This window comes from Dendrobium catenatum, unplaced genomic scaffold, assembly GCF_001605985.2.
Source record: "Dendrobium catenatum unplaced genomic scaffold, ASM160598v2 fragScaff_scaffold_3, whole genome shotgun sequence".
Lineage (NCBI taxonomy): Eukaryota > Viridiplantae > Streptophyta > Magnoliopsida > Asparagales > Orchidaceae > Dendrobium > Dendrobium catenatum.
Genome location: NW_021318465.1, coordinates 71,321 through 86,354, shown reverse-complemented (window position 1 = coordinate 86,354; position 15,034 = coordinate 71,321). Strand labels below are relative to the sequence as shown.

Below are 15,034 nucleotides of genomic sequence, written 5' to 3'. Positions count from 1 at the left end.
GAATCCCAGCAATGAACCCCAAGAAGCATCAAACCCCCAACGACAAACACCAAACAACATCGACCCAGTGTTGAACACAATAGTCCAGCATTCCTCACACCGTATCCACGAAGGCGATATTCAATTCTTCCAATGAAGTCGACAACTTTTGGCTCAATGAAATGGTCCTTTAAGTTGATATTTCTGAGAGGTGTCATTGATATATCCATTTTTTAGTATACTTGATTTGGGTTTTGCATGAGATATGTAGAGATATATATATCTATGAGCAGTGCAATTTTATTGGAATCATTTTGTTAAAATTACACTATGCTAGAATTATATTTTGCTAGAATGTATTTGTTGAAATTATTTTAGTTGAATTTCATTTAGCTAGAATTTGAGTTCAATTGAAATGTAATTTGCAAAAATTATTTTAGATATGATGTTTGTTGCAACTCATTATTCTTTAATCATGTTCGCTAAATTAAATTAATTTGATATTTTACATGATGAATTTAATCTCTTTGAGTTTATGTTTGAAGAATTTGATTCCATTTGGGCCCTTTTGGTGCTTGAGTTCATCATGTCGAGCATATGTTTTTTGAGATTAGTTTCCTTTGAGCTTGACATTTTTAGAAATTGGTTTGGTTTGGCTTTATATTTGCTAAATTTACTTTTTTTTTTAAGGTTATACACGTGTCAAAATTAATTTCTTTGAGTTCATCTTGTGGAAGATAATTCCATTTAGACCTCACACATGCTAGATATAATTTCTTTTGAGATTTGTATGGGATTCAATTTCTTCTAATAAGCATCATGCTTATGCAAATTTTACAATAGGAACAAAACAAAATGTCGCGGAAATATTTTTTAATAATCAAGGAGAATCAACAAAGAATGGCTTGAAGGTTTAAACTTCTTTCAATTATTTGGTGGTTTAACCGAGATAATTGAAGTAAATATAGATATGGATGAAAAGGGTTATAACAGATATTTAGAGGTAGAACAAAGTAATAGTGATGACAATGATGATGCACACTATGTCTGTGTTAATTCAGATGAGTGTGAAGATTTTCATGGTAGCAACAATGAGATGAAAAAAGATTTGGTTGAGGATAATGTAGATGATTTGACTGAATATGCATGACCTCAGGTTAAAAGGAAGTAAAACATTCAATCAATTGAAGAATTTTCTACTACAACTTTGAAGGGGAAAGATTGTGATAGTGATTGTGTGAACTCAAGTGATGATACTAGCATATATACTGATGAGGAAGATGAAATTTGGAAATGAATAGCCTTAAATCTTAGGATAGATTCATCATGTCGCTATTTTGAAATTAGCATGCTTTTTAGTAGTGACTTAGTTTCAAAACCGTTAGTGAAGTGTCGGGAGATGCGTACAGTTTCGGCACTTGAAGAAGAAGGCCATTTCTAAAGCAGGCCATGGAAGAGAAAGACTTCATCTATGCACAAAAGGCATTCGATTAGATAGAAGACTTTCAATGATGCTGGTCAATCTTTCCGGCAAAAGCCCTCTTATGATAAAACACTAAAGCAAGAATAGAATGAGGGAAGGCGGTTGGTTAAGAATTGGTCAATTTTGACGGGAAAAATAATTAAATTTGTAAGGAATTATAAAAAGATGAAAGGTCATTTGCAGAAGGCCAATATGCCATTTTTGTCATATACATCTCAAAACATGAAAACAACAATTCATGGCAGATTAGAACTTTATAAGAGATACTTATATATGAAATTATCACACTAAGACTTTGAACACTGAACTCATTGCAAAGAGATATGTGAATAAGATCAAAGTCAATCCCTAGACAAAGTGTAATGTATTTAGAATGAAAGTGATAAATAAGTTGAAGTTGCATGTATCAAAAGTTCAAGATAAAAAGGCTTTAAAAAACATTCATCAGTTGATCCATATATAACAACAACAACATCAAAACTTTGTCCCACTACATGGGGTCATCTACATGAATCCTTTTTTGCCCATTGTGCCCAATTAAAAGTCAATTTCTCATTTAAATCTAATAGAAAAATGTCATTTATAATATTTTCTAACCAAGTCCTTTGAGGTCTACCTCTACCTTTCTTAACATAAATCAAATATAATAACTCAACTTTAATAACCGGGTCATTGGAAGTCCTCCGTTTAATGTGACCAAACCATCTAAGGCAACTCTCTCTAATCTTATCTTCCATTGGAGCTACTCCAACCTTTTCATGTATATGCTCATTTCGTATCCTATCTCTAAGGGTAAATCCACTCATCCACCTAAGCATCCACATCTCTGCAACACTTAACTTAGTATTATGCTTCTCTTTTAATGGCCACCATTCGACACCATAAAGCATTGCAGGTCTCACCACCATCTTATAAAATTTTCCCTTAAGTTTGAGGGGGACTTTTCTATCGCACAACAAGCCTGATGCATTCCTCCACTTCAACCATTCAACTTGAATTCTGCTGATAATATCCCCATATATTTAAGCATCACTCTGAACAATAGATCCAAGATATCTAATACGTGTACTCTTATTAATGACTTGATCACCCAAAGTCATAATCCCCTCACTAGTTCTATTGCTACTAAAATTACACTCCATATATTCAATTTTAGATCTACTCAAGAAAAAACCTTTAGACTCTAAGGTTGACCTCCATAAGTCAAGTTTACCTTCAACTCCCTCTTTAATACGAAAGGTAAAGGTAAACTTATTTTAAGAAAGGCAAAGGTACACCTAAAAAGACTTGCTTATAAAATATTAGTAATGATCTTTCTTTATTAGATTTAAACGAGAATTTGACTTTTAATAGAACACAAGGAAGAAAAAGGATTCATGTAGCCGAAGTCACGTATTGGGATATAGGCTTGAAGTTTTTTGTTGTTGTATATATTACTGTATATTGTCACTAATTTTTCTTGTGATTAATTTTTATTAATAGGAAAAGCACGCGTGAAGGAAAAAACATCACAAATGTGTTCAGCTCCTCTAAATGGCGCACTCTCTAGTCAGCCATCAGCTCAGCAATGTAATTTCACAGGCATCTCCAAATGCTTTACAGAGGAATTCATAAATGGCGCACCCTCAAGTCAGTCATCAGCTCAATAGTATAATTTCACATGCATCTCCAAATGCTTTATAGAGGAATTCATAAACGACGCGCCCTCCAGTCTTCCATCCGCTCAACAATATAATTTCACAGGCATGTCCGAATGCTTACAGAGGAATTCAAAAAGGTGCACCCTCTAGTCAGCCATCAGTTCAACAGTATAATTTTACAAGCATCTCCGAATGCTTTACACAGAAATTCATACATGGCGCACCCTCCAATCAGCCATCAGCTCAGCAGTCTGATTTCACAGGCATGCCCGAATGATTTACAAAGGAATTCATGAATCGCAACTTAACTCGCAGGTCCACTAGAGTGCAACCAGCAAAGTTCATGAATATGATGATGGATATCATTGAATAAGAGCAATAATTCTATAAATGTATATTATTGTGACTATGCACTTTTGAAATAATTGTTTAAATGTATTAAGTTTATTTGTAAATAATAATGATTCTCAGTAATTTGTGAGTATGTTATGTGTAATTTCTGCGTATCTTGTGCTTATAAAATGTGTAACATATGCGTAATTTATGTGTATGCTATGCGTATAACCTGTGTAATTTATGCGTATGTTATGTGTAATCGTTGTGTATTTTGTGCGTTTTTAATAAAAAAATTTTAAAAAAGTCCAAATTCTATATAAATTATTCCTTTTCTCAAATTTAGGTTGAAAAAAAACTAAATAAAAAATTTTTCTTCTTCCTTATTGATCAACCTTGATCATCACTAGTCACACCAAGATTCTTAAGGTCATTGAGTCTATTCATATACTTTACCACACAAACCAAATAACAACATCTATACTAAGGCATTATTAATTAAACAAAATACTGTACCTAAATAATTTTTTCTTCATCAATAGAATACAAATCAACTTAAAATAGAAAATTATTAACCTTAAGTAAAAAAGAAGATCTCATTAATAAATCGAAATTGAAAAATTAAATGTGTAACATTTGTGTAATTTATGCATATGAGGTGCGTATGACCTGCGTATTTTATGCGCATGTTATGCGTAATCTCTATGTATGTTGTACCTATTTAATAAAAATCATTTAAAAAAGTCCAAGTTCCATACAAACTATTCCATTTCTCAAATTTAGGTTGAAAACAAAAACTAAATAAAAAAATTGTGTTCTTCTTCCTTATTGATTAACCTTGATTATTACTAGTCGCACTAAAAAAGTCTAAGTTCTATACAAACTATTCTATTTCTCATATTTAGGTTGAAAATAAAAATTAAATAAAATAAATCATTTTTCTTCTTCCTTATTGATCGACCTTGATTATTACTAGTCACACCAAGATTCTTAAGGCCATTGAGTCTATTCCTATACTTCAACACTCAAACCAAAAAATAACATCTATATTAAGGCATTATTGATTAAACAAAAAATTATATCTAAATAATTTATTCATCATCAATAGAATACAAATCAACATAAAATAGAAAACTTGCAATATTAAAAAGAAGATCCCATTAATAAATCCAAATAAAAAAATTTGAATGCGTAACATCTGCGTAATTTATGCATATAATGTGCGTATGACCTGCGTAATCGTTGCATATTTTGTGCGCATTTAATAAAAATCATTTAAAAAAGTCCAAGTTCTATACAAATTATTCCATTTCTCAAATTTAGGTTGAAAACAAAAACTAAATAAAAAAATCATTGTTCTTCTTCCTTATTGATCAATCTTGATTATTACTAGTAACACTAAAAAAAGTCCAAGTTCTAAACAAAATATTCAATTTCTCAAATTTAGGTTGAAAACAAAAATTAAATAAAATAAACCATTATTCTTCTTCCTTTTTGATCAACATTGATTAGTACTAGTCACACCAAGAATCTTAAGGCCATTGGGTTTATTCCTATACTTCAACACTCAAACCAAAGAACGACATCTATAATAAGACGTTATTGATTAAACAAAAAACTATATCTAAATAATTTATTCTTCATCAATAGAATACAAATCAACATAAAATAGAAAATTTTCAATATTAAGTAAGAATAAGATTCCAATAACAAATCCAAATTAAAAAACTAAATGTGTAACATCTGCGTAATTTATGCGTATACTGTGCGTATGACCTGCATAATTGATGCGTATGTTATGCGTAGTCGCTGCGTATTTTGCGCGTATTTAATAAATATCGTTTAAAAAAGTCCAAGTTTTATAAAAATTATTCCATTGATCAAATTTAGTTTGAAAACAAAAACTAAATAAAAAAATCATTGAAAAAAGTTCAAGTTCTATACAAACTATTTCATTTCTCAAATTCAGGTTAAAAACAAAAACTAAATAAAATAAACTATTTTTCTTCTTCCTTATTGATTAACCTTAATTATTACTAGTCACACCAGGATTCTTAAGGCCATTGAGGCTATCTCTATACTTCAACACTCAAACCAAAGAACAACATCTATACTAAGGCATTATTGATTAAACAAAAAACTATACCTAAATAATTTATTCTTCATCAATAGAATACAAATCAACATAAAATAGAAAATTTTCAACATTAAGTAAGAAATAAAATCCCATTAATAAATCCAAATTAAATAATTGAATGTGTGACATTTGCGTAATTTATGCGTATGACCTGCGTAATTAATGCGAATGTTATGCTCAATTGTTTCATAGTTTGTGCGTATTTAATAAAAATCGTTTAAAAAATCCAAGTTCTATACAAACTATTCCATTGATCAAATTTAAGTTGAAAACAAAAACTAAATAAAAAAATCATTGTTCATCTTTCTTATTGATCTTCCTTCATTATTACTAGTCACACCAAAAAATTTCAAGTTCTATACAAACTATTCTATTTCTCAAATTTAGGTTGAAAATAAAAACTAAATAAAAAAACCATTGTTCATCTTCCTTATTGATCTTTCCTTCATTATTACTAGTCACATCAATATTCTTAAGGCCATTGAATCTATTCCTATACTTTAACACTCAAACAAAAGAATAACATCTATATTAAGGCATTATTGATTAAACAAAAAACTATGCCTTTATAATTTATTCATCATCAATAGAATACAAATCAATATAAAATAGAAAATTTTCAACATTAAGTAAGAAGAAGATCTAATTAATAAATCCAAATTAAAAAATTGAAGACGTAACATCTGCATAATTTATGTGTATGATGTGCATATGACATGCGTAATTAATGTATATGTTATGTATAATCGCTGCATATTTTGTGCGTATTTAATAAAAAACATTTTAAAAAGTCCAAGTTCTATACAAAAAATATATTTTCATCAATATATAAAATTTAAACTATAAACAAAATTTACAAAACTAAAAAAAATTTAAACTATCTTATTGTTCAATGATTCGAACAAAAAAGTTCATACACGAATTCCGCCATATACTTTGGCATTTATGCTTGCCAACTTTTATTATCAGTCCATCTGGTGTTGCCTTTAAGAGATATCTTTTCCATGTATTTACAAATAAACATTATACAATCTATAGAGTTAGTCTAAATTAGCACACCAATAATTATAGAAATCTTCCATTTTCAGATATCAGAATCAAAAGCTCTTATTATGTCAACTTATAGGGCATTTAATCTAAAAAATACATAAAGTAAGAATTAGTTCTATAAATTTTGAAAAAATTAAATAGTTGATCTAAAACTTATGATTTTTGGAACAACAGTCCTATGCGCGTAGTTGAGCAACGAATCATAAAAATTTCACCTATATTCATTCAGCAATCCAACCAGAAGGGTCCAGTGCGAGGACACAATGATTGATTGTAGCAAAATGTTACATGTAGTACATCAAATCAATTTTATGGTCCATATATAATTTGGATAAACTTTCCCTTCCATCATAATTCTGAAAGAAGTATATATAAGAAATGAAAAATAAATATTATAACTGGTGTTAAAACTGAATATTAACCCAATAAACTGGCGAGATATATAAAATTTTATGATACTTTTTGGGCATAAGTTTAAACTTCTCATGTAATAAAAGGGCAAACACATCTACATGATCATTGGCTAAATAACTGTCATTTAATAATTCATCAATGTTAGATATAAAAATAACAATGTTCCCACATTGATAGACTGTAATGTCCCTGCAAAAAAATAAAACATAAAATATGCATAAAATAAGCACAGAATGTGCATAACATACGCACATCATACGCATGAGAATACGCACAACATACGCACAACCTACGCATAACATATGCAGAACATATGCATACAATAAGCATAACATATGCAAATAAATCGCATACCATACGCACAACATTCGAAAAGACCAAAAAAAATTATTAGTTCATAATAGTTGTAGTTTTTACCTTCTATTAAACTTCTTTAAGCATTGATATATAAAACTTATCTTCTAAGAACTCAGACACTTAATGCCTCTATAATACGACACTTTGATTTGCAGGCCCAAGAGTTATTACAACGTCATCGGCTAGGATTGGTTCAGTTTGGAATGGAATTAGTTGTATTTGGGCTGGAATTGACTCATCAATTTTGTGGGATAGAATTGGTTCACTTTTTTAAGTTTTGATTTCCTCATTTTGGGAAGGGATTGAAACATTTTCAGATTGGATTGGTTTATGTTTCTTTACATTAATCTTTCTCTTGAATTTTTCAATATCCTTTACTGGCTCATTTTCATTTCCTGGTTCATGGATCCTACCAGGTTCGTCTGTGATTTGGAATTCTTGTTTCTCTTGGGTATGGATCCTATCAGGTATATCTGATTTCTTTAGGGCATGGAATGTTTTTTGTTTCTTATTAGAAGATGAGTAGCTAACAGGTAGTTTCTCAGAAAATAATTTGCTATGAGTTATGTAATTGTTGAGCTTGACATCAATAACTTCTACTCTTTCAGCAACTTGTTCTAACTTACTGCTCAGCCTACCTTCAAATTCATAAAAGAATTTTGTTCAAGTTTCTTAACAGGAGTTGACTATTTTTTTATGGAGAAAATTTAGTGCTTCAGCAGAAAAAACAAAGTGGTTGCTTAAGAGATTGGTGGGGATATTGCTGAGGTGGGAAATGATGGGAGATTGGTGGAATTCTTACTGAGGAGGTGATGTATGCTGAGGAGATTGGTGGGTGGTTTGACGGGTGGATATTTCATGATGGAATGGAGGGCTGTGGTAAATATTTAATGATGTTAACCAGATTAATTTCAGCCATGGTAACACCCTGGAGGACATCAATAATCTGCAAAAAAATTATATGTTAGCAAATTCGTATTCTTTATAGAGGTATTAATTGAAATTCGTTGGAAGATTTACCTGACTACTCCTTAAAATAATAAATAAATTAGTGACCGTCTCAGTATTATATAAAATATCATTGGCTCATCATAGGAAATAGGGCCTTTTGTCAGTGTAAATAGGAGCATAAATAGAAGTGTGCTCCAGGAATCAAATCTGCATAATATAAAAAATAATTTTAGCAAATAAATTCTAAAAATTAAATAAAAATTAGAATGAATATAGCACTCACAATTAGCAGAGGCACGAAACCGTTGATATAACCTGCTGACTTCTTATTTGAATTCTTGGTGGAAACCTTATTAAACTCTCCAACTAAAAATTCCCTAATCGACCCTGCTCAATTTATTGACAAAAAATCATCTATATTATTTGCTATTCGGCTAACCAACCGAAATGTTTTAAAGTTCACAAGTTGAAAAAATAAATTTAAAATAAATACATAATAAATGTTTTCAACATGGTCTCTGGGGGGATTGTTTGTTCATCTCCATCATGTCCGACTTAAGTTTTAATGAAGTAATTGTTGTTGGTTCTAAGAAAAGCCAAGATATAACTTCACCTTTATTTGGAAGACTAGTGAGAAAGGTCACTTTATCAACAGTGAAAGGAATAGCATGCCCCATTAGAATTAAACATTGCTTTGGAATATTCCATCTTGAGATCAGCTCATAAATAAGGGGAACATTTTGATTGAATTCATGAAATTATAAAAATTGTATGATATTTAATCTCTTCAAGCTGTCAACAACTTTAGAAGAAATAAGCTGAGCAAAATTATCACAGATTGATAGAAACATAGCATCGATAGGTAATAAGATGAACATAAATCTAAAAAATCAATGTTAAAAAATATAAAATAAGTTAAAAAATTGTAAAAATGTGCACAATATATGCACAATATACGCATAATATACACAAAAAGTACACAGTATACGCAGAGAATACGCACTATATACGCACGGAGAACGATTAAGGAGAATGCGCACAAGATAAACATAACGTATGCACAACGAGTGCACAACGTACGCACAACATATGCACAACCTACGCATAAAACATTTATCCATTTTTCTTTTTTATTTTTTATAAGATCCAAGGAATTCATTTGTTAAAAATATGTTAGGATTTATGTTTCAGCATAAACCCTAAAAACAACAAAAATATGATATACCCTATAACTAGCATCAAATATTTATGCAATTATCAAATATGAAATAAGTATAGCATGAGCATAAAATACGAATAGCATGGGCATAAAATATGCAGAACATGAGCATAAAATACGCAGAACATGAGCAGATAATACGCAAAAAACTTACCTTTCTTTTTGCAGGTGGGCAACGTGACGCCATCGGAGAGAATGCAAGAACTTCAGAGAAGAACGTCGGATTGCAAGAAGAGAGAATGCACGTAGGAGTTTTGCTTCGGAGATGGAACGTTGGATGTTGACAATCGAAAAGAAGCTGCTCGAAATGAACCGACATTTTCAATTTTAACCTTTATCGAGATTTACATGTTGAAGCCACGTCGGAATTCCACTAAGAAATCCACATCGTCATCTTCCACAAAGGGAAACCACCCGTAAAAATTTTATTGACATCTAGACGCATCTCTACGTTCGAAATGCGCACCGAATAATTCCTCCTCATTTTAACCAGGCTGCACATTCGATTGAGACAACAGCAAATCGAAACGCAGAATTTTTCCGAGATTTTGAGCAGAATTTTGACATATCCAAGGTAAGCCAATGTGAATTGATTTTGGTTTTGACTTTCTGATTTTAGGATAAATTCCTAAATAATGTCAATAATAGGTTGTTATTATTAATATAAACATTAAATAGGACGACATCAATTCTTTAATCAGTCCAAAGTCATCTCGAATTACATGATTTCTTGATTTACATGTATTTTACCTCGTTTAACGTGTTGATTTTTCCATGTAATCTTCTTTGGGCAAATTGGTCGTGTATCTTGGGTATTGTCGACGTTCCAGACGAAATGGCGAAGTCTGATTTACGATCAAACTTTGTTTGGGTGATGTTGAGTGCTAAATTCTCGATTTGCACGTCGTCGCCTTGAAATTCATGACACTGCCTTGGTCGATCCCAATTGATTGAATAATATATATATTTTTTGAAAGTCGACGACATTTCGGACATAACGGCGAAATCCGTTCTATGATCAAACATCATATGGGCGACGTCGAGGGATAAATTCCTTGATTTATGTATCATCGCCTTGGAATTTGTTCCACCATCTCAGCCGATCCCTAATTGATTGAATAAAGTGTTGTTTTTGAATGTCGGTGACATTCCGGAGATTGTGACTTTGAATCTCTAATTATGCATCCACTTATATATTAATGAATCTCTAATCATGTGTTCACGTATATATTCATGCTAACAATAATGTTACTTTATATATCAATTTTAGGGTTTAGGAATTCTATTCTAATATAAATGTTTAACATATATATTGCTCTCCGCCTTAGTTCTATACTCATGAGATTGTGCTTATTGATAGAATCCCTTATGATGTTAATTAAGGGATTATTTCATTTAGTTATGAATTTCTTCTTTATGGTTTATATGTTTGTTGTTTGGTTAATGATTATCTTCATACAATTGAGGATTTATTAATGATTATCTGCATGGTGGCTAATTGAATATTCATTTTTTACACATTCATCTTGAAATTCAAACAATTGTATAAATAGGTTTGTAGCTTATTCAAACTATTTAGAAACTTAGATTGAAAGCTTATTTTCTTAAATTATCTCATGATATATAGATATATTATATCATGAAAATTTGTCAATATATATCGATCATTTGAATCCACAATTTGTGTCGATCATTATATTTTTTCTTAGGATAATGAGCACTAGTTGCGGTGAAAGTGGGACTCCTGATAGTTCATCAGAGCCCAACATCGAAGATACCAAACCTTTGTGGAACCATGTCACAAAAATAGGAAAAACTTTTGAAGGTGCTGGTAATGTTGCATTCAAATACAATTACTGTAATGCTACATATAAATGATCATACTACAGAGTTAAGGCTTATTTGTTAAAGATTGTTGGGCATAGGATTAAAACTTGTCCAAAAATAAACTCATCACAATTAGCTAAATTATAAAAGAATGTTAGTGAAACTGAGCAAAGGAGTAGAAGAGAACTTCCTAAAGAGATTCCACTTCCAAATACCCAAGCTTCATATCATTCATCTTCTTCAATTTTAACTGATGATATTACTGTGAACAAATGGCCATTTAGGATAGAGAGATACGAACCTAAAAGAAAAAAAACAGTTGGAGCTAGTTCTTTGGAAAAAGCTTTTAATTTGCAAATGAGAGAACAATTAGATGGAGAAATAGCAAGAATATTTTACTCAGCTGGCCTTCCTTTCAACCTGACGAGAAATCTACATTACAAGAATGCATTTACATATGCTTGTAATAATAAGTTCACAAGTTACGTTCCACCTCGATACAATGACATTAGAACAATTTTGTTATAAAGCAAGAGGGCTAACATTGAAAAATTGCTTGAGCCAACTAAAAGAGTTTGAAAGGAAAAAGGAGTTAGTTTGGTTTGTGATGGGTAGACAGATCCACAAATAATATCACTTATCAACTTCATAGATGTAACAGAGAACTACTCTATGTTTATTAAAGCTGTAAACTGTGAAGGACAATATAAAGTAAAGTTCTTTATTTCTAATTTGATCAAAGAAATAATCATGATGATTAAGCCTTCAAATATCATTCAAGTCAATATTGATAATGTACCAGTATTTAGAGTTGCATGCCTCCTTATTGAGCAAGCATATCCTCAGATTTTTGGACACCATGTGTTGTTCATATGCTTAATCTTTCTTTGAAGAACATTTATGCGGCAAAGAATACGGAGTCAAATGAGATCATTTATAAGGAATGTCATTGGATCATGTGATTGCAGGAGATATAGTTGTAATTAGAAATTTTATTATGAATTTCTCCATGAAACTCTCTATGTTCAATGATTTCTCTAATTTGAAAATGCTTACAGTTGCTGAAACACGATTTTGCTCAATTATAGTTATGTTAAGAAGATTCAAAAAAATAAAAAATGCCCTTTAATCTATGGTGATTTGTGAGAAATGATCTTGTTATCGAGAAGATGATGTTGGAAATGCAAGATATGTTGAAGAGAGGTTTTAGCTGACGTATGGTTGATGCTATCAAGAATTTCTGTACTTTTCTTTTATTTGAACAATAGTATATTTTGTTTTCTATTTTATTTTCTTTTCTTTTTAGCTATCCAATGATGGGAAAGCATCCAATGATCATGGTAGATTTACTGACGGTTGTCTGAGGATAGCTTTTGTTTTTAATTTTCTTTATTTCCTTAAAAAATCTCCTAGTATTTCTTGTCGTGTTTGTCAAGTTTTAGTTGTCCATCTTTATTTTCATAAAGTTTGTTTTAAGTTCTATCCATTGCGTCTGTTTTTTTATTGTATCTACATCAATGGTGGGATGATATTAAGTACATCTTAAGTTTCACTGATCCAATTTATGATATGTTAAGAGTGGCGGATACAGATAAGTGTTGTTCATATCTTATTTATTAGATATGAAATTCTATATTAGCCAAGTTAAAAGAAATCATATATAGATATGAAAGAAAGGTACTTTATGAAGACTACAGCTTCTAGGATATTATCTATATAATATTTTGGAAGATAGGTAGAGAAAAAGTAACACACCTCTACATTGCTTAGCTCGCTCACTAAATCCAAGGTAAAATTTAAAATTTCTTTCATTATTATTTCACAATTTGTAGATTAATAATTATCTTTTTTATTTTATTTTACCATTATTTGAATATATTTAAATAAAGAATATTTGCAAAAAGATCATCAACGAGTTTCTCCACAGAAAGATTTAGAAATATCAAATATAAAAAAGACATGTTTGAAATGTTATTGTTCAAATGAGAGAAGAATTGTCAATATAAGGCTTGCTAAGTTTTTTGGTTATTTAGAAGACTTTGGTGACCAAGAGTCCTTACGTGATAGGTGGAGAATGGATCCAAATATATGATGGTTGATTTATGGAGCTTCAGCACATCTACTTTAAATAATCGCCATAAAAACTTTTTGGTCAGGTTTCATCGTCCCCTTATTGTGAAAGAAATCGGAGCTAGCGCATACTCCATCCAATAAATGAAGAGGAACAAAATTACTCCACATCGGATAGAAGATTTAGTTTGTGCATAAAAAACCTTCGACTTCTATCAAGAAAAACTTCAACTTGTATAGAAGGAGATAACAAGATGTGGTATATTGCTAGAGATGTATTTAAATCCCTTGATAATATAAGAATATTAGAGATTGTTAATCTTTCACTTGATGAGCATGTATTGGAAGCAATGATATTTATTAAACATGATATAGACATCCAAAGGCAAGTCCTTGATGAAGCTAATCCTACTATTCCTTCCACAGATAATTGAAAATTCATGCACTAGACAGGTTATGTTTATGTATTTGATGTTGTACTGAAAATTTTATGCTTACTTTTATTTTAATATTGTAAGCTACACGATTAAATATGACGTTGCTTTAATATTTTTTTGTCATTTCAATTATTATGCTATAATTGTTTTTTAATTTTCATGTATGTTTCGTAAATTATAATGTTGTATTCACACCGTATCTGTATCATGTACTTTTAATAATTGACATGTCCCGAATCCGTATCGTATCATATCCATGTCACCGTATCCGTATCGGTGAAACATAGACTAAGAGTTAAAAAGAACACGGACATAGGTATAGACATCAACTCTCCAGTCTCCATCCAGCTACTACAACCGCTCCCACCAAGCTGCCCCAAACGCCAACCACTTGTTCCAAACAGCATCCCATCGTCCGTAGCCCAGCTGCCTAGCTCGCCCAGCTGATCCAAACAGCAAACTGATTCGGTTATAGGCTTCCAGTTCAGCAAATAGACCTGTTTGGTTTACAAGCAATAGATGTATTAATAAAAAATAATTTTTTTATATTATTGTATCTACTGTTTAAACAAACCGTTCTAATAAAAGACCTTGCTGGATGGGTTAAGAAAAACTCTATAAATAGCAAGTAAAGGATGTATTCATTATAAATGAAATAAATTTTCTGTTTTCTCTTATTCCTCGCTTGCTCTGGGAGTTTGCACCTACTCAAAAGATGTCTTCCCTTCTTGATCAATCAAGAAGCTTATCAAAGTCCTAGTATAGAAATAGTGGCCCTCATTAGCGTAAGCTTATGGGTTGAGGGGAATATATTTAATAATATACTGAGAAACTTAGGTATTAGGTCTTCCACCCTCCTAATAGAAGTCCCGTTCAAATAAAAAGGTCAAAGTGCTTCTAATGCACAAGCAATCTATGTGAAACAAGGAGCCTACGTCAAAAAACAACTGGCCAGGAGAAAAGCAGCTAAAAGCAATATTATTCTATAGCATGTATCATAGAAATATTTTAAAATAGCTAAGAAATCAAAAAGTCTGCAAGAAATGAAACAACATTTAAAAGAAAAATCAACAATTATGTGAACTTCAATTGTGCCTTTTTTTCTTCATTTTACACCAAGTAGCGGTATTAGTCAAT

General features: G+C 31.0%; 1 protein-coding gene across 2 annotated transcripts in view; it reads right to left on the bottom strand.

Annotated features, from left to right (window-relative positions):
- The window catches only part of LOC110115201 (lycopene epsilon cyclase, chloroplastic), an 83,537-nt gene that overhangs the window by 31,814 nt on the left and 36,689 nt on the right, over nt 1-15,034 (bottom strand). The window contains exon 8 of one of the 2 annotated variants that reach the window (XM_028694189.1): nt 14,033-14,394. The exons of the other annotated variant lie outside the window; for it this stretch is intronic. Within the exon in view, the coding sequence (XP_028550022.1) occupies nt 14,146-14,394 (249 nt within the window). The 3' untranslated portion in view covers nt 14,033-14,145. Of the gene's footprint in view, nt 1-14,032; nt 14,395-15,034 lie in introns of those variants that run through there. 2 annotated transcript variants of the gene reach the window in all.